At 33.9% G+C, this 26,001-nt stretch overlaps 1 protein-coding gene across 1 annotated transcript in view; it reads left to right on the top strand.

The window, feature by feature from the left end:
- The window catches only part of LOC148949097 (cytoplasmic dynein 2 heavy chain 1-like), a 336,505-nt gene that overhangs the window by 120,676 nt on the left and 189,828 nt on the right, over nt 1–26,001 (top strand). Inside the window, exons 8-11 of the mRNA XM_089092625.1 lie at nt 5,695–5,861; nt 10,740–10,898; nt 15,906–16,018; nt 19,801–19,927. Of these exons, the coding sequence (XP_088948751.1) occupies nt 5,695–5,861; nt 10,740–10,898; nt 15,906–16,018; nt 19,801–19,927 (566 nt within the window). The remainder of the gene's footprint in view (nt 1–5,694; nt 5,862–10,739; nt 10,899–15,905; nt 16,019–19,800; nt 19,928–26,001) is intronic.

Raw genomic sequence — 26,001 nt, forward strand, 5'->3', positions numbered from 1 at the left:
TATTTTAAATTCAGAATTTTGTTTTATTTAGAAGAGTTTTTATTATAGAAAATAATTTCTGGATTTGTTAATTATTATTTAATTCCTAAGAACTTGTATAACATGAACAATGAGTAGTTGTCCATATAACAAAAACAATGTAAAAATAAGAATAGACGGCAAAAATATGCTATTACGTATTAGTGGCATCAATTCAGAACCGATTAGGGGGGGGGGGGCAAGGATATTTTATATTTTTTTAATGAAGATTCAAAAAAGAGCAACATTGAATGACACACTTAAAACAGGGGTACCAGATTAAAAAAAAAAATTGAAATCAAGGTAGGTCATCATATTATTGATAAAGTTAAACAACGACTAAAGTAAAAAAAAAAAAGTCAGAAAATTTTTGTTTCTAAACTCTACATATTTACAAGCAAGACCGTATCAAGGAGGGAGGCAGAGGCATCGTTAAGGGGGGGGGGGGTTATCCCCAAACAAATTCGAAAAAGTATTATATAGCCCGTTCCCCTTAACTATTTAACTATTTGTTAACAAATTGAGAGGGAGTAGTCAATCCGGACTTGTCCCAATTAAAGATAGGAATGGGGTCGTAATTAGCGATAAGGAAAAACTAAAGAGAGATGGGCCGAACATTTTGAGAACTTGCTTAACCAAGATAGAGTTGCAGGAAAAAATATAGAGGAAAATGAAAAAGTTTGTGGTACTTTGGATGTGAAGGAAGATTTGTTTTGTGAGGAGGAATTAGCAACAGTACTAAAAGGATTAAAGAATAATATGGCTCCAGGTGCTGATAGGGTGGTAAATGAGTTTCTTAAATAGGGTGGCTCTGAGGTCAGAAATAAGTTATTGAAGATTATGAATATGATCTTTGAATAAGGGGAAGTACCTAACGATTTTAGAAAACCTTAATTAAGCCACTTTATAAGAAAGGTGATAAAATTGAGTGTGGGAATTGTCGAGGTATTTGTCTGGTTTCTGTAGGTAGTAAATGGCTTAGTCATATGAGACTTTTTAGACTGAGAGATGCCGTAGACAAGGTTTTAAGAGAAGAGCAGTTCGGTTTTAGAAAAGGTAGAGGATATGTCAACCAAATTCTCACTCTTAGGCTAATAATTGAGAAGTGCCTGAATGTTCAAACACCTTTGGTGCTCAGTTTTATAGATTATGGGCAAGCGTTCAATTCTGTTGATAGAAGAGCTTTAGTAAAGGTTTTATCCTTGTATGGTATACCAGACAAATACATTAAAGTGATTAGTGGTATGTACGAGAATAACACTGCTGCGGTTGAGGTAGGAAATGAGGTTAACAGCTGGTTTTGTATTAAATCAGGAGTTAAGCAGGGCTGTGTTCTATCCCCCTTTATATGGATTATTTTGTTGGACTTTGTTTTAAGGAGCACAGGAAAGGCTATGGGAGACCACGGAATCAAATGGGGAGGAAAAAGTCTCCTGGAATTGGATTATGCTGATGATTTAAGCATCCTAGATGAAAGTCTGAGCCAAATGAATGAAGTTTTAGAGGTTTTGCGAGTTCAGGGTGCTAGAATAGGTTTGAAAATTTATGTTAAGAAGACTAAGTCACTAAAGCTAGGAATAAGTGAAGATGAAAAGGTGACGTTGGGTAAGGAAAAGATTGATAAGGAGGGCAGCTTCACTTACCTTGTTAGTATTATTAGTAAAGATGGTGGGAGTAATGAAGATGTTAAATATAGAATAGCCAAGGCTCAGGGTGTTTTTTCAAAGTTAAAAAAAGTCTGGAAGAATAGGAAGATAAGTCTGCAAACCAAGATTAGAATATTAGAAGCTACAGTGATGACAGTGGTCAAATATGGCTCTGAAGCATTGACGCTCCGAAAAGCGGATGAAGATTTGCTAGATGTTTTCCAGAGAAATTGCATAAGGATTGTTTTGGGTACCCGGCTGACTGACCGTATTTAAAATAATAGGCTGTACGAAAAATGTGGTTCAATACCGCTCTCTAGGGCTATAATAAAAGAAAGGTTGAGGTGGTTAGGGCACGTTGTGCGGATGAAAGATGACAGATTGCCGAAGATTGTTCTTTTCGGCCAACCATCTAGGGCTAAACGGAAAGCAGGTCGTCCCCGTCTGGGGTGGGAGGATGTCATAAAGAAAGATTTAAAGGAAATGAGAACTTCGTAGGCGGGTGTAAAAAGGGAGGCTTTGAATAGATTAGGATGGAGGAGCATCGTGCATAGCTGTGTTGGCCTCAGGCGGCTTGGTGCTGCAGTGAATTTTTAGTAGTAGTAGTAGTAGTAGTATGTACCTAGGTATTCATTTTAGCAGACATCGTGTTTCAGGGACTAACATAATTGATAAAACGTCAAAGAGCAACCAAATAATATGCAAAATATAGAGGAAATAGTTAAAATCAGAATAATTTGAGAAAAAGGCAGACCTCAAGGGACCCTGGCATATGTCTCATGTATGGAGTCAATGGTTTTAGGCACAAGCAATTACATTTATTGCAGGCGCAGCTCAGACCTCTGTACACTTACGAGAAGAAAACTTTGATTATGCAATAAGACATTTTAATTCCAGCATAACATCCTGAAAACAACATCTTTTGAGTCAAGCCAAAGAGTATCATCTAGATGAAGCTTTATACCTCCATCTTAAAGAGTGTTTTTTTTTTTCATAGGCTTACTTATTTTTGTAAGGCAGTCTTATAATTCCTAACTTTTAGAGAGGCAAACAATTCATCTTTTTTAAATTAGATATACGTGCGTTAAATTGCTAAATGGTCAGACCTGGCACTTTTGTAAACGAGTTAAAAGAACGTAAAACTTCATTGGTTCTTTTGTGCGAAGTTTTAGGCCAGTAAAAGGAACGAAAGTTTCCTTTTACTTTCGTTGGGATTTTACTTAAAAATCCCAACAGTTTTTACGTGCACATTCCCTGTTTTTCTAAGATTTAACCAGCAAATGTTTTCTTCTTTTTGAAACTTCTAAGATACATCTAAGATAAATCAAACTTATTTAGGAATAGGCTAACAAACTCTTATGTTTAAATCACCAAGAAGATTTTCGTTGGATTTAAATAGGCCCAGAGTTCCAGTGCGTAAAACGCTTTTTAACATCCATCAGTTGTCAAAACATTTCTTAATTACTGTATTCTGAAACAGTGGCGTAATTTCGTCAAAATCTTGGGGGGGGGCAAATTTGGAGCGAATTTTTCCAACTCAAGTGAAAACGACAGTGAGAACTGAAAAATGAGTCATATATTACCATAAAGGCTATGTTGTAACGCAACAATTCCCGAGCGATAAACGACTGGGTCGTTAGGCATTTCATTGAGCAGACGTTCCAGCACCCTACACTGAGGGTTTGTCTATGTTTCCGAAGTAGTACCTCAGCTTGCCAATTTTTCGGAGAAGGTGCTGATGAAACATTCAACGCATCGCTTGCCGCGGATGCCGTAGTATGGGCTTGCCAATTTTCAAACAGTTCGTGGTAACGAACTGTAAGTAAGGAGCGACCCGGCTCAATGGTAACCGAAACTGTAGAAAACGGAATTTTGATACCAATAGATACATCAAAAGAATCAGATTTTAATGCTGATTTCAAATATTTAAGTTTCATCACGTTTAATCTTACCTATCAAAAGTTACGCGCCTGACAAAATTTTGCTGATTTTCGAAAAAAGGGGAAAGACCCCCTTAAAGTTATAGCACTTTAATGAAAATCACACCATCATATTTAGCGTATCAGAGAACCCTACTGCAGAGCTTTCAAGCTCCTATCTACAAAAATGTGGAATTTTGCATTTTTTGCAAGAAGAAAGATCACAGATGCGTGTTTATTTGCTTGCTTGTTGTTTTTTTTTCCCCAGGGGTGGATCGTGTCAACCCAGTGCTCCTAGAATATCGTGGAAGGGCTCATTCAAACGGAAATTAAAAGTTCTGGTGCCCTTTTTAAGTGACCAAAAAATTGAGGGGAACTAGGCCCCCTTCCACGCTCATTTTTTTTCCCAAAGTCACCCGATCAAAATTTTGAAATGGCCATTTTGTTCAGCACGGTCGAAAATATGATAACTGTGTCTTTTAGGATGACTTAATCCCCCGAAGTCCCAGGGGGGAGGGCTGAAAGTTATGAACTATACCAAATGTTAACATATAATATTGGCTATTGGGAAGTATACAGACGTTTTCAGGGGGGATTTTTCCTGGTAGTGGGGATGGAGGGTAGTGGGTCGGGGGTTATGTGGGAGGATCTTTCCACGAAGGAAGTTTTCATGGGGGAAGAGACATTCCTATGAAGGGGGCGCCGGATTTCCCAGCATTATTTAAAAAAAGATCAGAAATTATATATAAAAAAAAGCGAAAAAAAAATTAAAAAAAAAGTTTTTTTAACTGAAAGTAAGGAGCAACATCAAAACTTAAAACGACAGAAAACATTACGTATATGATTGGGCTCAAACCCTAGTCAATACCTCGCTCTTTAAGCCAAAGATTATTTAGTACTTTCATAAGAGCTATTTATTCTAATTAACGGCAATTGTGATTAAGAGGTCACTTTTAAAGAATTGGAACAAAATTCGAACTTTAGCGTAAAGAGCAAGGTATTGACTAGAGGGCGAACCCTCTAATATATGTATTAAAAATGTATGAATATAGAAGTTCGTTACGGAAGTTAATTCCTAAGTTACTTATATTTATTACTAATAAAAACTTTGGTAAATAAAATTAAACAGGCGTTTAGAAAACAAATAGACTATATAAAAGTAAAATTAATATTCAGGTTCTGTTTTAACTATTCATGTACGGCGATCCAATATCAAAGATTAAATTAATTTTAAGTTGTTCAAAAATTGAATAAAAAACTAGTTTTTTTTACTGAAAGTAAGGAGCGACGTCAAAATTTGAAACGAACAGATATTATTCCGTGAATGAAAGGGGCTGTCCCCTCCTCGACGCCTCGCTCTTTACGCTAAAGTTTGACTTTCTCACAGCTCTATTTTTTTAACAATAAAAAACTTTAGCGTAAAGAGCGAGGCGTTGAGGAGGGGACAGCCCCTTTGATGCACGGAATAATTTCTGTTCGGTTTAAGTTTTAACGTCGTTCCTTACTTTCAGTTAAAAAAACTTGTTTTTTTTAATACTAAAGAAGACTGACCTGTTTCTCTGGATACTTGAATTATGCAGGCTTTTCTTAATTTTGACACGATTTTTTGCAAAAACTAAATTTTAGCTGGGGGGACAAACTGAGGTATGAGTGGAGGAAATTGGGTTTGGAGGGGGCAGTTGCCCTCCTGCCCCATAGCAAATTACGCCCCTGTTCTAAAACCTGGTTTTACTTCCAGGCTAATTGCAAGGGTGAAGTACTTTTTCAAGACAGTTAAATTTAATGTCTAAATTTAGTAGAATATATCATTCTTCGTCTTTTGCTGAAAATAAAGTTGCTTACAGGGTTGTTAATAATGACTGTACTTTTCTTATGAATATTTTTTGTTTTTAAGAAATGAGCAAAATGACTTTGGTAGGGAAAGACTCCATGTTTCTTGTGTTTCTGCGTGTAAGAAACGCAAGCCGAAAACTACGCGGTATTCTGACATGAAAACGTATTGAACTATTTCCGCGACGGCTCCCATCTTAGAGAAAAAAATAAACCAATAGTTGACAGATTAGACCTTTACTTACGAAGGCTATATTGTATAAATTATTTTTCTGCTTCAGGGGAAAGGAAAAATATAAAAATCGATGGCAAAGATATAAGCTGCTCTCCAGAATTCCGACTTATCCTCACAACTTCCTGTCAAGATATGGACATTATTCCAAATTCGTTGAGATCCCAATTAACATTGTTGAACTTCAGTAGCAGCGAGGCAAGCCTTACTCATGAGGTTAGTTTTCTTTGTTACTGTTTTGTGAACAGGTTCAATTCTCTTGGTTCTGTAACTGCAACCAAATTGTTGATCAATCGGTTATGTATCTGGAAGGTATAAAGAATTTATAGCATCTTTCATTACTAATAATACCCTAAGACAGTGATCAGACACGTGACTCAGTCTTAAATCAAGCATCGAGCCTAGTGAATCTTGAAGCTGATTGGTCGAAAGTTCACTGAGTCTTGAATCTGATTGGTCCAAATTTTGACAATGTTGAACTTCTTGGCTGGATACAAGACTTTGTTCAGCGTTCGTACGGCAACTTAGAAAATAACCTATTCTTTAAAACTTTTTCTAATTTGTTGCTATTCTATCCTTTTTCCAGAGGGTTTTAATTTTGTAATTTATTTGTTAGCCATTATAAATTAGCTTGGTTTATTTATCTTTTTGTTTCTTTGTAACTGAAAACATTGTTTTCACGAACCCGGAGCTTAGCATTATTATTTGTTTCCTCTCTTCTTTTTTCGTCTCAACTTGTTTAAATTCAGATATCTTTTTTTTTATTTTTAGGATCCTAATCAAAACCGTTTTAATGAGGGGAATCAAAATTTGCAGTTGTAGATTTTTTGCTGTTTGTAGATTTTAACTTTGTAGTTTTCTTATGTTCCTTTTGTAAAAATTAATATTTCAGCTGAAATACTTCGTTCAGAGCCGTGTTCAGGATTTTTGTTTTTCGGGGGGTGTTTTACACAAGAATTTTTCCAGGGGGGGGGGGTACACAAAAAAAATCAAAATACACGTAAAAGATTTGTTTATATCCTTTTTTGTTACGTTTTTACGAGTCAGACTAACATTTTGGGGGGGGGTTAACCCCCCCCCCTGGATACGGCCTTGACTTTATTTTTTACTATAACAAAATATTACCTTAGACCTTCGTTCCTTTTGAGCCATTGATGGCGTATAGAGCGTTGATGGGCCCCTGCACTTGTGGTGAATCAATGCTGCACAGTGACGTTTTCGTATTTTTGTACTAAAAAGGTTTTAGTTATTCTCAAATGTCTTTCATAAGGTCTTTTTTTGGACTACGTCTTCCTCTTCGGCCTTCTGATACCCATTCGAAGGCTGTCTGAGGAAGGAGGTTCTATTTAATGCAAAGAATGTGTCCCTAATATGTGTACCTCTTCTTACTTAGAACAGCAGTAATCACTGGGTGACCCGTTTAAATACGGAACATTGGTGGCACTTAGGGCGTCCACGAAGCCTTTCTCCTCGTCGTGAAGCAATGCTACAGTGGTAGCGTCTTCCCATTTTGGTGCTAACGAGGTCTTGACCATCCTTAGTTTTCAGTTGCAACGTGTTATTTGGCCATATTTTCTTCTTCGGCCATCTTGTATACAATTGAAGACTATCCGAGAAAGGAAGCTTTATTTTATACGAATATCATGTCTCAAATATATGTACCACTTCTTCCTTACAACAGTGTTTATAACAGGCTGGCCTGTTGAAATACGAATTTCAGAATTGCTGACTCTATTGTCATCTTAAATTTGGAGTTCTCATTAGGCACGCAAATCCTCTTTTCGTGCTGCTGGTAAAACCAAAACCGCTCCAAATTACAAAATATTGTGTTTTTGTTTTACTTTCCCTCTTTTTTTTGAAAAAAATATAAATTTAACCTTAATTTGGACATCGGAAGTACAAATATTTGTTAATATTTTGTTGACTTCTTCTGTCCCTAGTTTCGTTAAATTACGTTCAACATTAAACGTATGTTAATCATACTGGTTGCACATTGGTGTTGACTCATAATATCATTGATGATTCATAAGAAGCTTTGTAGAAATAAAATAAAAAGCTGTTCAGTTTGCCACTCGTACCTAACTGGCATTCAGGTTAAAGCCCAAACGATTTTTACAAAAAGGAACGATTTCGTGGCTAATAATTGTTTCTGCTCTTTTTGTGTTATGTGTTGAGTTGTTTTTTTTGCTGTGTTTTTTTTTTGTTCCATAGTGTTTGTGTCTGTTGTTTTTACGACACTTTCGAAGGTGCATTACTCACTTCTTCATTAGCCTCACTTTTTTACTAGCTTCGTTCTCTGTAAAAAAAAAAAAAAAAAAAAAAAAAAAAAAAAAAAAAAAAATATATATATATATATATATATATATATATATATATATATATATATATATATATATATATATATATATATATATATATATTATGGGTGTTTTAGTTTTAGGACTTCTCACTAAAATTTGGAAATCTAGCCTTAAAAATTCACTTTTAAGAGTTTTGGGGCCCAACTCCCAAAAAAGAACATAGGCTTTTCTATCCTAGGTGTGCAGTGATTCATTGCTATATAACAGTCTGTAATACTGTATGTCTTTTATTTCCCTTTCTTTGGTATGGACTGTGCGCACATTTTTGGATGAATGTGGCACCTTGTTGCAGTATGACCTCGAAAATTCAGTTCTTTGATGGTTCTGAATAGATTGACCATCTCAAAAAGTTTGTTCAATAGTATTTATGCCTTGTCTGGGCCAAAATGTCTGTCAAAATGGATTAAATTGGCACTTTGTTCTTGTAGAATCATAAATTTGAATGCTATATTAACTAGGGCCTGACTGATATGGATGTTTGGGGTCCAATACCGAAACAGATATATCGGTATCTTACCGATACAATACCGATATAGTTTGCCGATAAATTGGCCTCCTGAAAAATAACCTTACCAAAAGTTTAAACCTTACATTCTCTGCCCATGTTCATACTCACATGTTTCTCCCGGGTCTATTACACACCAAAGAAGATCCTCAATAATTCACTGTGTATTCCAAATAAAGCAACAAAAATTTATTTAGAAGAGATTTAGAAAAATAATTAAGCCAAATGAAGTTCTAGTCTGGACAATAAAACTATTTGAAGCCAGTTTAGTTATACAAACATAAATAAGTTAAAATGAAAAGATTAAAAGAAGTTTATGATGTTTGAGTCAAAACCCAAAATTCATATGCGGGAATTTGTATTTTAATCATTCACATATTACTATGAAAACCGTACTTCACATTCATATGATATGGTCTCCTACTAACGAATCCATGCTAGGCCCACTAGATACAGGCGTGCAGCTAGGGTTTCAAGTTTGGAGGAGGGACTTAAAGAATGCGTCAACAAAATCGTTCAGTATGCCAACAAATGCGGACACATTAGCTAAATATTCCAAGGTAAATAGGTGAATTTTTCAAAGGTGTAGGCACGCGGTACCGACACCATAGAACTTCCACCCCTTCCCACCTTACGACATCCCTCTCCCTAGATATGCCCCTGACTGGATATCACGGTTTTGATTTATTGAATCTTGGATCTTTCACCCACGCAAGCGGACATTCATTAAGCAGAAACGTATCGTTTATTGTATTCCTTTTAGTTGTTTGGGTAGAAGTTGTACGTTCTTGAACTCACCATACATCTCGGATACTGCTACACCAGGTGTGTATTGACAAGAAATAAACTTTGATTTCATTTGACTCGCCTCTGCTGCTCTCTTCACCATGGTCAGACTCAAATGGTGGCTCCTCCCCCAAGGACTGGACAAGTCAAAATTACATTTGAAAATCTGATGCCATCTTCTCGATGAGTTGCGGATTAAAACAAAATCGTCCAATATCTGAGATTTTTTGCCCGATAATATCGGCTGGCAAATATTTTGGCCCTTCCCTAATATTAACACACATTGTCAATAATTGTGAGTCAATTGCCAATCTCCAAATTTTCCTTTGATAACATTTTGACCATGTTAGGTTCAAAAGTTTTGATTTTCGGCAAAAAAGGGAAGACATCGCCATTGTGCTGTGCACGATCTCTCTTTCAACCTAAAAAGGGCAATAGAACGTCTAATTTCCCTTCGAATGAGCCTTTTCATAATATTTTTAAGACCGCTGCTTCTGTGTTATCATTCACTGGAAAGAAAAAGAAACAAATTGACCAGCAGCGCTATAGGATTTCTAAAAAAAATGCACAACTTTGTGTTTTTAAACTTACGAGCTTCAAACCTCCTCAATAGAATCCTTGGATATGGTAGACATGATGTCTTTTGACCTTTTTTCTAAAATTATGCAAACTTTCCCAGACTTGTAACTTTGGTTGGTAGTTTAAACTTACTTAGTTTTACATATCTAGAATCCTCATTAAAAACCAATTCTTGTGATGTACTTAAAATGTTCAAAGCACAATACACATCGTGTCTTTTGATTTAGTTAAACATCCCCCTCAGTATGTCCCCAAAGTTTCAAATTAATATCCTTAGTCGTTATTAAGACCTTAGAGATACGCCCTAACTTAGATGCTCATATTGTCTTTGAATTTATTTCAGCATCCCCCTTAATATCCCCTGAAATTTTTATCCTAAACCCATTGAGAAACCCAAGGTCAAACCAGCTCCTCTTTCACAATATATAACCATACATAAACAGTGGTAACTTGCATAATTTACAGACCTTCCCCAATGGGCTTTAGGGAGAAGGGGTCATGTATCTGCAGACAGAGTTATTGGACCTTTCGACTATTTTGAACAATATCGCTGTCTTAAAATTTTCGTCAGATCCAATCACTTTGAATCTTGAAAAGAGCTCTAAAACTTTCAATTTCTAATTGAATTATCCCGCTTTGATGTTTCTTTGACATCTCCTTCAGTGTGAAGTGAACTCGGAAAAAAAATGCTTTAAAACCATCTTGCTCTTTACATAGGCTCTTTACATTCTTGTTCTTTCCGTGCTATTCCTCAGTAGAAATTGGTTGCATACGAACTTACCATTAGTTGTCATCTTATCGTGTATTTACAAAAAGTTAAGTATCTTTACTAATCTGTTTGATTAATTTATTACTCATATCTAGTTTTGTGATGCGGGTTTATCCACCACCGCCCCACATTACGTTTCAAAAACCCTTCATTTGCAAAAGGAAGGCGAGGTCCTTAGGAAGCAACTAACACAACTGGAGGACTCACTTCTTAGCCAACTTTCCAACTCTCATGGAAATATTCAACAAAACAAGGTAAATTGTTTCTTTCCTTTAGCTATATTTTTAGCTTTAATCACAGCATAAGTATATATACGAACAGTAGCAAAAACTCCTCTACTCTCCATTAAAGGTTTTTGAACACATCAATCTACACCTCTATTCATGACTCCACCTGTTCACACACACGCAATGACAAATGTTTAGCGCATTATATATGCTGTAATCTGACTGAATGTCAAGAGGCAGCACAAACTATTGCTATGACGTATTGGGAACTTCCCCGTCAGCGCGCTATGATGCATGTCATTTTTGGACAAACTTTTCGCTACTATTCGTATATATCTATATATATATATATATATATATATATATATATATATATATATATATATATATATATATATATATATATATATATATATATATATATATATATATATATATATATATATATATATATATATATATATATATATATATATATATATATATATATATATATATATATATATATATATATATATATATATATATATATGCTGTGGCTCTAATAAATACAATTTTCAAGTTGATATAGAAACCTGAACTTTCTATGCCTACAAAGGCTAGATTGGATCATATGTTTTTGCATCCAGTATTCCAGCTCTGAAGATGCTTACTGAACACTTGGATTTCTTTATCAGCCCCAGTTTTTTACTTCTGCTTCAAAAAAAAAAGAAAAAAAAAAGAATCTTCTAAGTCCAAGTGCTCAACGAAGATAAGTGACTCAACATTGCATCAGAGGGCAACAAACTTGTGTAGTAAATAGAAGGTATATAGAAATTAAATCTATTTGACGTCACTGTCTCCGAATATTTGGAATGGTATGAAAAATAATGGTCAAGACTAAAAAAAAGAGAAAATATTGCATTTCCTACATTTCTTTAGTTCATTGGTATGTATGTATTTTTGCAGCAAAAGCCTAAAACTAACGATCATTGATGTATATCTTCACACATTAATTATAAGCTTTTACCAAGGAATCGGACGCTTACTGTCATAGGTTTATACGACTTTGTGCATGCATTCGTGGCCTTATAAATAATAAAAAGAAATGTAAAAAAAAAATTTTTTACTTAGATTACAAAAACAATTTAAACATAAAAAAATATTTTAATGTAAAAAAAAACTATGCAAAACAATTATAGATATGTAACAAAAATTATTTTTGCAACCAAACAACGAGTAAACCATTACCTTTGAAAACACTTTAATTTAACCTGGACTGTGTAGATCAAAGAAGCGTAAGAATCAATTCTTGTAATCGATATCTTTTGTCTCCGCTGTGGACTTTAATTTGTCTCATGCACAGATCTTCAGTAAAAGTACATGATAGTGAGCCAATTAACTTCGTCAATAGCTCATTCTGCACAGTTATTTTTATTCTGAGGCTTAGATCTACAAGAGAAAGACGTTTTAAAATGTGATACCCTGCTATTTTTGCAGCAGGCATTCATGTGGCTGCTTTTACGTTATTAAATGAAAAAACAAGTTTTTTAAACTGAAAGTAAGGAGCGACATTAAAACTTAAAACGAACAGAATTTCGTATATGAAAGGGGCTGTCCCCTCTTCAACGCCTCACGCTTTACGCTAAAGTTTTTTATTGTTTTAAAAAAATAGAGCTGTGAGAAAGTCAAACTTTAGCGTAAAGAGCGAGGTGTTGAGGAGGAGACAGCCCCTTTCATATACGGAATAATTTCTGTTCGTTTTAAGTTTTAATGTCGCTCCTTACTTTTAGTTTAAAAAACTTGTTTTTTATATTTAATTTCTGATCGTTTTTTAGTTAATGCAACTTTTATTTTGGCTCACCGTCATTGAATAAGTAAACAAAATTTGCATAAAATTTTTACTTTTATTTTGCTAAATGGCTGTCTCTAAATTTGGTTCTGACGTAATTTACAAATTAACTTACGTAACCAGCTTCTATATTCGTATATTTTTCTTCTGGCGAAAAATACGAAGTTGCAGATTTTCGCAGATATGAGCTTGTAACCTATGCAATAGGGTTTTCTGATACGCTGAATCTGACGGTGTGATTTTCATTAAAATTATTTCACTTGTAGGGGATGTTTCCCCCCTCTTTAAAAAATCAGGTAAATTGTCTCAAGCTCGTAGTCTTTTATGAGTAATACTAAACTTAATAAAATTTTATATTGAGAATCAGCATTATAAACCCATTCTTTTGATGCATTTATTGACATCAAAGTTCCGTTTTTAAGAGTTTCGATTACTATTGAGCCGCATCGCTTGTTTTTTTATTGTTTTTTTTTTATTACGTATATGTTGTTAGGCATATGAGAGGGTTCTCCCCTTAGGTAATAACCCGTTATTTATTTCAGAATTTAAAATCTTGTTTAATTCACAAACCCCTGAATCAAATAGATCATATAATCACAATAGATAGGTGTTTTAAAAGCACTAAAAAAAACTGTAGCGTAAAAAGGGAAGTACTGACTTGGGGGAGAACCCCCTCATATACATAATAATTTCTGTTCGTTTTAAGTTCTAATGTTGCTTCTTACTTTCAGTTGAAAAAACTTGTTTTTTTTATTTAATTTCTGATCGTTTTTTAAATAATGCTTTAAAATCCAGCACCCCCTTCAGAGAAATTTCCCTGACCCCAAAGAAATATCCTCCACGGCAATATTTACCCGAATCACCCCCTCCTCCAGCCCCCCCAATAGAAAAATCCTTCCTGAAAATGTCTGTATACTTCCAAATAACCAATACAATATGTAAGCAATGGGCAAAGTTCATAACTTGCAGCTCTTTCCCTGGGAACTGTGGGGGATTAAGTCATCCTAAAAGACATATTTATTAGATTTTCGACTATGCTGAACAAAATTGCTATCTCAAAATTTTGATTAGGTGTCTTCGAGAAAAAAATGAGCGTGGGAGGGGTCTAGTTGCCCTCCATTTTTTTGGTCACTTAAAAAAGGCACTAGAACTTTTAATTTCCGTTCCAATGAGCCCTTCTACGAAATTCTAGAACCATTGGGTCAATACGATTACGCCTGGGGAAAAGAAAAAAAAAATAAACACGTATCCGTGATCTTTCTTCTGGCAAAAAATGGAAAATTCCACATTTTTGTAGATAGGAGTTTGAAACCTCTACAGTAGGGTTATCTGACACGCTGAATATGATGGTGTGATTTTCATTAAGGTTCTATAACTTTTAGGGGGTCTTTTCCACTTTTTTCGAAAATAAGCCAAATTTTCTCAGGCGCGTAACTTTTGATGGGTAAGATAAAACTTGATGAAACTTATATATTTGAAATCAAAATTAAAATCTGTTTCTTTTGATGTATCTATTGATATCAAAATTCCGTTTTTTAGATTTTCGGTTACCATTGAGCCGGGTCACTCCTTACTAACAGTTACCACGAACTGTTTGATTACTTCATGATTGGCTGTGCATAAAATTGGAAGACATGCTCAATTCAGCAAGGATTAGCGTTATCATAATCAATAGCTTTTTTCGTCTTACAATTAAAGGTCTTGAAAGGTTTTTTTGTAAAACTCATTATATATGTAAAAAATTTCAAAATTTTAAGAGGTGTACTGAAGACTAAAAAAAGTAAAATGAAATATTTAAAACAAATCAAATGTGTTTTATCTTCAAATATATTAGATAATTAAACAAGTTTTCTTTGCCTTGCTACCAGAAAAATAAATGGAAATCGGAAAAGAAAACAATGAATTTAAATCAGGGATAGTTATGTAAGTAGTATTCTTAATAGCTGAGATCAATACTTCCCCTAACACTTCCTAAAAATGTCATCAACACTTCCCCTAACACTTCCATGTTTAGTCTTAAAATATCGGTTTTCCCTGCTAGCCAGAACAAAAATCGGTCCTTGCTACACACATGGAACATTTGGATATTAAAGTTGTTTTTTTACCTCTGTTTAAAAAATGTCAAATTACTGCAGTCCAAGTTTTCAGCGTTAATTCATTTTAATCAAAAATTCTAGAGTTTAAAATTCTAGAGTCTAAAAGTAGAAAATCTTGTTTTTATATCGATAATCTATAAGGGCATGTCTGACAATGGTGCAGCTCATAAACAAGAAAATGACTATGAAATGAACAAATCAAATATTTCAAACAGAGAGTTAATATGTGTCAATTACACTCCGTTTTATAGTCATTTTCTTATACATCAGCTGCGTGATTGTCAGACAAGACTTTATAAGTTATCTTTATAAAAGCAAGATTTTTGCCAGACAGGGAAATTGTAGGCCTTAAACTTAATACAAAGTGTCATTTTTCGTCTTTTACTGAAAAATGATTTGCTGTGTGGCTAATAAAGACCATTCTTGTTTTATGAAGAATATTTGCTTATAGTAAACAGGCAAAATTAATATGGTATGAAAAAAATTCATTTTTCTTGTATTTCTGTTAATGTAAATTCTATTTGGTTCACTCTTTGAAGGTCAGTAGGCTTGATTGATTGGTTTAATCTAGTTTTCTTAATTGTGTATTACCTTTACGATTGCTAAGAATTTTTCTTATTTCCAAAATACTGTATTTTTTTCAATTCAATTTATTATTCAAATAAAAACATAACACAAACATCAATAACAATAAAGATGCTAGAAGAGAACTTGTTAAAAATTAGAAGAGAATTTGGAAAAATAGTTTGAAATTGGTGCTTTTGCTGTGCAATTTTTTGTCATATCGGGCGTGCAAAACCGCTTTAGAAAGAACGTGTCGAAGCCTGTGTTGCGAGAGGGAGCAAGCCAATTTTTCTGTAATCCCAGCAGAAGCATCCATGTTACTTTTGTTTTATGCCTCTCATCTAGCAGGCTTCACTGCTAGTGATACATGAAATAACAATCTGAATTTATATTTGGGCGCTCTGAGCAGTTTTCCTAATTATATTATTTATGCATAGAGAACATGATATGGACCCTCCTTTTTAAAAGACATCTGAGCGTATCTTTTCACTTTTTTTTAGTTAATGTCATAACTTCAGTTCTGTCCTTTCCTTCATATTGCAGGATCTGTATAACTCACTGCGAGACACAAAGGCTAGCAGCAATCAGGTGATGGCGGCTTTGACAGAGTTGACCACAATTCAAGCAAAACTTCAATCTGACAAAGTGAAGTTCAGGTCTGTTGGCTTTTACCTAGTATCATTTTTCTGTAGTTCAATACGTCAAATACTTTTTTTTCAGGAACAAGCACGAAGTTAAATATTTATTCCGTGTTTGTATCATTATATGCACATAATATATTCTATATCAATTTAGCAATGTCTGTTATGGTATCTAAAGTTTAGAATGTGGCCCATTTTCATGAACACTTCAGCTACAGGGACATTTCATTAGGTGACATTTTTGTCGAACAAATGTTTATGAGCCACGTAAGGGTGTCTAAAAAAATTTTTCCTAAATAGTGAGCTGCTTGGCATTTTTCCAATTCCTTTTGGTCCAAAATAGAAAAGATATGAAATTTGAAGGCTCTAGAATGAAGGGAAATTGCTTGAGAGGGCTTAGTTTCTACATTTTTCAGTTAAATTTTTCAGTATGTGTTTTATGACATTAAACCACTCATAAAAAAAACTTGTAGAATAGAGATATTTTGGGAGAGCCCTTATTTTTAAAAATATTTTTATTGTCTGTATTTTTTATTGGTTGCCCCGAAGCTAGTTACTCCTGAATACACAAAAACCCTAAAACAATTCCTTCATAGTTACCTTAAAAACACATAAAATATGATGACCTGAACCCTGAACCTGAATCAATTCCTGCAGTTTCTTTCAAATTAAAATCTATTTGTTTACGATCGTTCAACTAAACAAATTATAGTAATATATTGATATGATTTAATACACGGCCAAGTTGTTATTATTCTTATTTAAATGTCGATCCACATTCACTTGTTATTTCAGTAATATTGGTTACTAAAGAAATTTGAAATAAAGAGTTATCTCTGTCACAATAAAACGAAAAACTGAAAAAGGATTTAAATGGTGTTTATACATATATATATATATATATATATATATATATATATATATATATATATATATATATATATATATATATATATATATATATATATATATATATATACGTATATATACATATAAATGGTGCCGAATTAAATGCTTAGTGTAAACTTGAGAAGAAATCACTAGTCTCTAAGCTGCACTGGTGGGACCCATTTCTTTTCTTGAGGCTATTACGTTTTCAACTATTTCAAATATATGAAAATTGAGACATGAGAGTTATGATGTCGAAACATGACTATCGTATTGGAATTTCGACAGAAAACGTCATACGTTTTTACCTAGACTTCTTAGAATTTTCAGGAATTCATCTCGCAAAGCTAGAAAACTCGAAATTAAGTGACATCGAATTTGTTTATACAGATAGTAAGGATTATTCAGATAGGATTGATAGGATAGAAAGAATCGAATGCAAAAGCAGTGAGTTAGGATCATGATAAACAAGTATTTTCCCAGGTCTTTTTTAGGTTCCGAATGTATTTGTAATAGATATCTAATTGTTAGCCTTACGACCAAAAAGTACAGGTATCAGTTGCAACAATATATGCCCCTCTAGAGCCAACTGTCAAGACAATAGTAACTCAGAAGATTTTAACATACAACTATTGAATCAAATAGACAAGATCTCAGGGAGAAGTGTGGTATTTTTATTAATGAACTTAGGCTTCAAGTGGGTAAACATAGGTACAGATGATATCCTACGGTGAAATTTGGTCTAGGGAAGGAAAACATCAAGAGGAACTGTTTACTACCGATTGCTAGAACCTTTTGATAACCAGTACGTTATTTTGGTCATTCAATTGCTCATTAGCTAACATGGTGGAAAGACGGCCAACGTAAGTCAAAGACTAGCGAGATCGACACAGAGTACTATTGTATATAGGTGACAGATTAGCTTAATTTGCGGATACGCAGCAGCTATAGGAATACTGTTATTGATGTCAAAAGTTATTAGCGTCTATACTTAAGTTAACTCCGAAGGTTAGGAAGGGTTACTACCTTCCGGGTACATATAGAGCAGCTAGACGACAAGATCAGAATTGAATATTAACTTTCCAAGAAAAGTTACCTATGAAAACGGGGAGTAAAGAGTTTGGTAATGTAGAAGGCGAAGGAACTATTTCATAAAAACAGTTTACAAAGTACGAAAAGATACCTTAGGGAGGGAGGTTAGAAACACACCTAGGAATATTTGCAATAAAAGCTTAAAGTTAGAAGAGAAAATTTAGAAGAGAGAAGAGTTTATAGAAGAAGTGCATAAGTGACAGATCTTATGAGGACAAAACCAAAGAAAGGGATGTAGAGAAGACAATAAAGTATGAGTTAAGGAGAGATAGAATGGAGGCTTCTTCATATACTTACTTTCCACGTTTTTACAACGTAGATAGATTTCTGGATCGCAATTATTTCTGAAGGAATCAAATTAGTTAACAGGACAATGATTATAAGACTATGAGATGCTGTAGACTAAGATTTGAGAGAAGAACAATGTGATCTTAGAAAGATGGGATTATGGATCGACCAGGTTTACACTCTTAGATTAAAAATTCGATTCAGCTGATAGAAAAAGTTATGCTGAAGATCCTATCATTCTTTAGCATACCAGATAAAAACATGAAAGAGATTAAGGTCATTTACAAGAAGAATATTGATGTGGTTAAGGTAACAAGTTAGGTTATTAGTTGGTTCAGCATGGAATCAGCTGTTAAGCAGGGTTGTGTCCGGTCACTATTAGAATGGATTATTTTGCCGGGCTTTGTCTTTGTGAACACGGCAAAGACAATAGGAGGACATGGTATCAAATTGGAAGATAAAACTCCTAGACTTAAATTATTCAGACGGTTCGAGCATCTTAGATAAAAATTTTAACGAAATAACAAAGATATTATTTTCACTGATTATATAAAAAGTAGAATAGCCAAGGCGCAGGTTGTTTTATTTTGCAAATTAAATAAGTTTGAAAAAAAGGAATATATGTATGCGAACTAAGAGTAGAATATCGAAAGTCGTAATAATGACAATAGTTAAGTATGGCTCTGGAACGCTGCAGATTTGAAAGGCTGAAGTTTGTTAAATGATTTTCGAATGAATTTTCTTAGAATAGTTTTGAAGTACCCTTTTGACTGACCGTATGCCAAACAACAAGCTGTATGGAAATATGGTTCTATGCACGTTCTAAGGCTATTATGAAAGATAAGTTATGATGATTGAGCCATGTTTTAGGTATGAAGGATGACAAATTACCAATATTTTGTTTTGACCATCCATCTGGGTGAAAAAAACATGAAGCCATCCTTGAACGGGGTATGCGGGAGGTCACGAAAAGACATATAAAGAAAGTTGCACTTATATGAAGAGGATAAATAGTGACAATTTGAGTAGATTGGGATAGAAAATAAACGTGCGAAGCTGTAAGGGATTCAAGGGGCTTGGTGCCGGAGCGTGTTAGTTACTAGAGAAGTAATAATAATGATTCTTAAGATGAGCATACATCACTCTTCCTCTATATCTCACTCTTTCTCTCATATTTATTTATATCTTTCTCTATATCTTTATCTCTGAAGTGTTCAAGTGTTGAATCGAATTCAACACTTCAGTTCGCTACTCTTTCAAATTTAGAAATAACTTTAATCTTGATGTAAATTCAGATTCTAACCTCTACGCCATTGTCAAAAGTAAATTTTATAGGGTTTTAGGTTTCAATTTACTGTTTTTCTTTCTTAATTTATTGTTTTTGTTCTGTATCTTCTTTTTCTTGTTACAGTACTACCGATTTCGTTCAGGAGGTTATCCCCACCCTATGTCCTTTGTGTCAATGTTTGTAGAACTTAATTTATTTTGTTGCACAATGTGTTATGTCACTAAATCGGATCTTTTCGTAGGGCAATTGCTGCTTTTGCTTCTCGTCTATTTGTTGCTGCAAGTGAAGCCTGTAGTATTCATCCTATGTACGCCTATTCGAAAGTATTTTTTAAAAGATCTTTTGAAGATTTTGTGTTAAAGAATAAGGTAGGTAAATATTTTTTTTAGAAGTACCGTCAGACGCATTCCTCCTCTTCTTGAAATATTCATTAAGTAAAACTACTCTCCTTAAATGCACCGCTTTTGCTAACATTGTTTTTCAGCACAAGAAAAATATTTTGTTGTCTTGTTTCTGAAGAATATTAGTATTGATGAAGAATTAAACATAAAAGTGTTTTTTTGGCTATAAGGTCAGAGCAAGCCTTGAGTCTTAGCTTGGGTGATCAGGCCCCGAGTTTTTAAACAAAACATAATTGAAAATACTCCACAAACCTATAATTTTAATTAGTTTTTGTTTATTAATTAGCTCTAGTTTTTTTCTTGAAAATCGCGTATTCGGTAATAGGAAAACTTCTATAGAAAACAATGGAAATAAATTCTAATGGGTAAAAAACTTCTAGTGGGTAAATTCTATTAGGTATATTCAGTTTTTGTTTAAGAAATCGTTAATTTTTATTATGAACGCATATTACAAGACTGCATCTAGGAAACAACACCTTCGTCATCAGTGGATTTACGGTCTTCATTTACTCGTTTACTTTTTCTTTGTTCTTTACTCTCTTTTTCTTTGCCTCTTTTTGCTGTATGATTCAAATTTTTGAACATCGTTTTTCATCTACAACTGGATTAAATAGTCTTTTCTAATTACTATTTTACTATTTTCTCTATCTAAACTTGTTAATCACGATTTGACCTACTCTCACATGCTGTTTTTCTATTCGTTCTGTTTAATCCTTATCTTCTTCAAATTCTTTTTATTTTTTATTCTTTCTTTTTCTTATTTTCTTTAACAAAAACACACTAAACCAGTTCTCATTAAAACCAGTTTTTGGTACCCCGACTTGGAATATAAAATCACAGATGCAGATTCGTTGTTGGGATGTCAAACTAAATCGTAGGAAGAATTATACGTCATCTGTACTTTTCTAGGAGAATTTTTACATAGAGGGGGAAGTTTCATTGGAGGGGGAGGTGGGTATCCTTGGTTTATTTAAAAAACGGCCTGAAATTAAACTAAAAAACAAAGTTTTTTCTACTGAAAATAAGGAACTACATAAAAACTTAAAACGCACAGAAATTATTCTGTATACAAGATGGGCTGCCTCTTCCTCAATACCCCGCTCTTTACTCTTAAGTTTGACCTCTTTTCTCAATTCTTTAAGGACAATTTCTAAAACAGACGGGCCGTTAAACAATAATCAGAAGATTTTTTCAAGTATTAAAAACTTTAGCACGAAGAAAGTCTTGCTGAGGAGAGAGCATCCCCGTCATATACGGAATGATTTCTTTTCGTTTTAAATTTCAATACTGCTCGTTATTTTCAGTAGAAAATTTAGCTGTTTTATTATAATCATAAATCGACAAATCCGATCGAATTACATGCGATAGCATTGATTCCCACTTTGCTTTAACTGTCTGTGTATATGTATAATAATCCCTTTCACTTAACAGAAGGACGGAGTTGTAACATAAATCCAAATGTCAGCTGAAACCAGAAATCAGCTTTCGCTTCTGTCAAGGCTATTCAGCTTTCAAAAAATTGTATGGGAATATCAATATAGAAAATATTCTTCCAAACTTCTCCGAATACAACTTTTTTAAATGCTAATAGTCGTATGAAACACTACTTTACTTTGAATCGATTTTTAAATTATTGCAATTAGCTGTGAAACTTGTTGAAAAAAAATTTACGAGTCCATGCAAGTCGTACAATTCATTTCGGAAGACGTTTTTACATAAACTATTCTCAAAAAAGAGGAAAAACATAAATAGCAATTTTACTTGGACTTAGTTTGACATACTGAACGAGGATATGAGTGCTATTTCAAAACTATCAAGTTAGATCAAGCCTCCTTAAATCATGAGTTGCAACCCGGGAAGGGGTCGCGTAACAAAATTTTTGGGTCGTGAGATATTTTAATGTCAAATATTTTACAATGGTAAAAATTCTGCAAGGAAGTAAATATGGGGATAATATTCGATAAACCCCTTTGTCGAACGACAATGTCCCGAATAGAATTTCTGATCAAACAGTTTGTGGTAACGAACTGCAAGTAAGGAGTGACCCGGCTTAATAGTAACCGAATCTCTAAAAAACAAAATTTTGATATCAAGAGATGCATCAAAAGACTTGAATTTTTATGCTGATTTCAAATATATAAGTTTCATCGGTACTTGTCAATTAGCTAGAACCCTCGCGATATACTATATAGGTAGATAATTTTGGAGACCACACTGCCTTTCCATGACGATAAATAAAAGTTCAAATAGGGATAAAATCCTTTTAATAGACAGTGATGATGATAACAGTGATAGAAATTCACAAAAATACTAGATATTTCGGTCACATATACAGTGAATGACGGTCACTGTATATATGACCGAAATATCTGGTATTTTTGTGAATTTCCATCACTGTTATCAACACCACTGTCTATTAAAAGGATTTTATCCCTATTTGAACTTTTATTTACTATATAGGGAAATGCTAAATGAAACTAGTCAAACGGGCTGTCAGTCAATAGAGAATTCGATCGCAAACCGTAGTTTTTCATTGCGTTTACAATATTTAAACAGTTGTTTTTTGGGATTTAAGGGGGGAAAGGTACCTAGTTTAGGTTAGGTTACGTATTTAATATATGCTTTGCTTTACCCCCCACCCCCTAATGTGCAAATATATAGCCCAAATTTGTTTCTAAACTATTGTATTTTCATAATATTTTGTTTTATTTCATTAGAATTAACCAAACTTGATTTCTTGCGTGGGTTCCGGTTAATTGACAAGTACCGTTTCATCAAGTTTAGTTATACCTATCAAAAGTTACAAGCCTGAGAAATTTGTTTCTTATTTTTGAAAAAAGGGGGGAAACACCCCCTAAAAGTAATATAATATTAATTAAAATGACACCATCAGATTCAGCGTTTCAGAGACCCCTACTAGAGGTGTCAAGCTCCTATCTGTAAAAATGTGGAATTTTGTATTTTTACCAGAAGTAAGATCACAGATGCGTGTTTATTTGTTTGTCTGTTTTTTGTTTTGTTTTTTTTTTGTTTTTTTTTAGGGGTGATCGTATCGACCCAGTGATCCTAGAATATTGCGAGAGGACTCATTCTAACAGAAATAAAAGTCCTGTAGAGCAAAAAAAATTGAAGGGCAACTAGGACCCCTCCCCAACACATTTTTTTCCTAAAGTCATCCGATTAAAAGTTTGAGATTGCCAACTGAAAGTAAGGAGAAACATTAAAACTGAAAAGGAACAGAAATTATTCCATACATGATGAGGGTTTCCTCCTCCTCAATATCTTGCTCTTTACGCTAAAGTTTGACTATTCGTCCCAATGTTTTAAGAACGACTCCTGAAATACAAGGGTGTTTTAATTAGAATAGGAAACTTTTTCAATAGTGCTAAAAACTTTAGCATGAAGAGTAAGATTATTGAGGAGGGGCAACCCTATACATATATGGAATAATTTCTTTTCATTCTGAGCTTTAATATTACTCTCTACGTTCAGCTGGAAATTTTTTTTTTCTTTTTTTTTTTATTAAAAGCCATGCCCTTAACAGTTGCTTATTTTCAAATGTTTGTAAGGATACAAATTCCAGATACACAGCTTTATTATTGCATACATGCTGAAATAAGATGGTTGTCAAGAAGTCAAATCTTAAGAAGATTGTTGTTGCTATTCAAGGATGAAATTGAAATATTTTTAACCGAATAGAACTGTGAACTTTCTGGGTTTTTTTTTCAAAATGCCTTATGGCTATCCAAACTGTGTTATTTGTCAGATTTTTATGTGAAATTAAATTATCTCAACCTGTCTCTTCAAGGGAAAAAATTGTGATGTATTTACTATAAATGATAAAATTGAAAGTTGTATTTAAAATATCAACATTTGGAAAGGTAGGGAATAAACAAATTCGTCCGAAATGTTTGATTGTTGACAATTTACAATCGGGAGAAATCCTTGTAAAACTTTATTTCAAAAATTATTGTATATCGCTTAAAAGCGCTAAAAACACAGTTCCGTATATATTTTATATTAAATATTGATTTCAAAAAGGTAGCTTGGATTCAAATGTCATTTTGGATTGGCTTAAGTGATATTGACCACCTGCCACTTAAAGCTCCAGAGGAATTTGTTGAGCTTTTGAGTTACTCAAACTTAAAACTACAATTTACAAACAAAAATCCCCTGACTGAATTCTGGATAAGAACTGGAGCTCCCATAATCACTTATGTGGTGTTAAATTTTCTTCTTCCATTCAACACAATACATTTATGTGAAGTTATTTCTCAACTTTGACACATATTATTTGAAAAAAACTACGTTTTCTAAAGAGTTAAAGAGGCTGAGTTACAAGGTCGAACCTTAAAACGTACAGGGATTCTCTTTTTTGACTTTCTCACAACTCTTTTTTTAAACAATAAAAACTTTAGCGTAAAGAGCGAGGCGTTGAGGAGGGCACAGCCTCTTTCATATACGGAATAATTTCTGTTCGTTTTAAGATTTAATGTCGCTCCTTACTTTCAGTTTAAAAAACTTTTTTTTTATTTAAAGGCTGCGAAAGCGGGGGTTTGGGGGCGGCAGCCCCCCAACTGTGCCTCCTAATCCCTGTACGTTTTAAGGTTCGACCTTGTAACTCAGCCTCTTTAACTCTTTAGAAAACGTAGTTTTTTTCAAATAATTTCTGCACGTTTTTGTACACTTTATTACTTATTATTGCTTGACTAACAGTTAGCTGATCGTGTCAGGAGTTAAAGTTGGGGGGCTGCCGCCCCACAAACCCTCCGATCTTGAAAATTCTTGTGTTAAGGCTTTTAATTCCTGAATACTCAAATCACGTCGTACAGGGTGCCTCCTAATCCCTGTACGTTATAAGCTTCGAACTTGTGACTCAGCCTCTTTAACAGCCCCCCCCAACTGTGCCTCCTAATCCCTGTACGTTTTAAGGGTTGACCTTAACTCAGCCTCTTTAACTCTTTAGAAAACGTATTTTTTTTAAAATAATACACATAAACAGGTTAGACATGCTTTGTTATGAAAATTGACGCGCAGATATTTCCATAACAAAGCATGTCTAACCTGTTTATGTGTATTATTTGAAAAAACTAAGGTTTTTCGTAAATGTAAATTCGGGGGATAATTTTTTCGGTCTGAAAATATCAAAAGGCCCTAACAGGTCGAATTCTGCTTCGAATGAGTCCTCATTCAACCGGATCCGTTGCCAACTGTGGCCTGTAGGCGTGGCTAAGAAAAAAAAAGAAATGATGATGAATTTTAAGTGGCTGTATTTGGTTTTTGAAAACAGGGAAGGAGTGATTGGATTGAGCTGAAATTTCGAGGATAAGCTCCCGGGCCCTAGGAAAGCTTAACCTCTAAATTTCAGCCCAATCGGACAACGTTAAGGGGGGCTGTGGTGGGAGGGTCCAAACTTCCGGCCCAGTTTACCCCATGAAGATAAAGTCGGAGGAGGATGAAATTTTGCAAGTTTCTTAGTTTGAGCTTGGGCTACAAAATGCGATTACCGCCGTCTCTCTGCGACCTCTAGGACCTGAAATCGCTTAACATTGTGGTGGGTCGCCTCTTTATAGAGGCACAAGTGTGCCTCCTTGATTAAATCCCAATATCGTTCACCGTTAAAAATGTTGAAGAAGTCTTGCGTACAGCAGTTATAAAAAACTGGCATATCCATCTCATTAAACTTTAATATAATACTTACCACTCAGCGACTGCCTTCAAATATATACGAGCGAACTAAAATGGATACAGGATATAATAGGGCATATCATTTTGGTAATTATAATAAATAAAATTTTACAACTTTATGTCAAATTTTTGATTTTAGATTTCTGTATGTTTCTAAATGAATTTTCATTTAGAAAAATATAATTTTTTTAGAAACATATATTTAGAAACATAATTTTAGAAACATATATTTTATATATATATATAACTTGCGTTTCTATATATATATATATATTTATATATATATAAATATATTTTTCTATATATATATATATATATATATATATATATATATATATATATATATATATATA

The sequence above is a fragment of the Artemia sp. Qi Xiang Cuo genome, chromosome 8 (assembly GCF_049724085.1).
Source record: "Artemia sp. Qi Xiang Cuo chromosome 8, ASM4972408v1, whole genome shotgun sequence".
Classification (NCBI taxonomy): Eukaryota; Metazoa; Arthropoda; class Branchiopoda; order Anostraca; family Artemiidae; genus Artemia; species Artemia sp. Qi Xiang Cuo.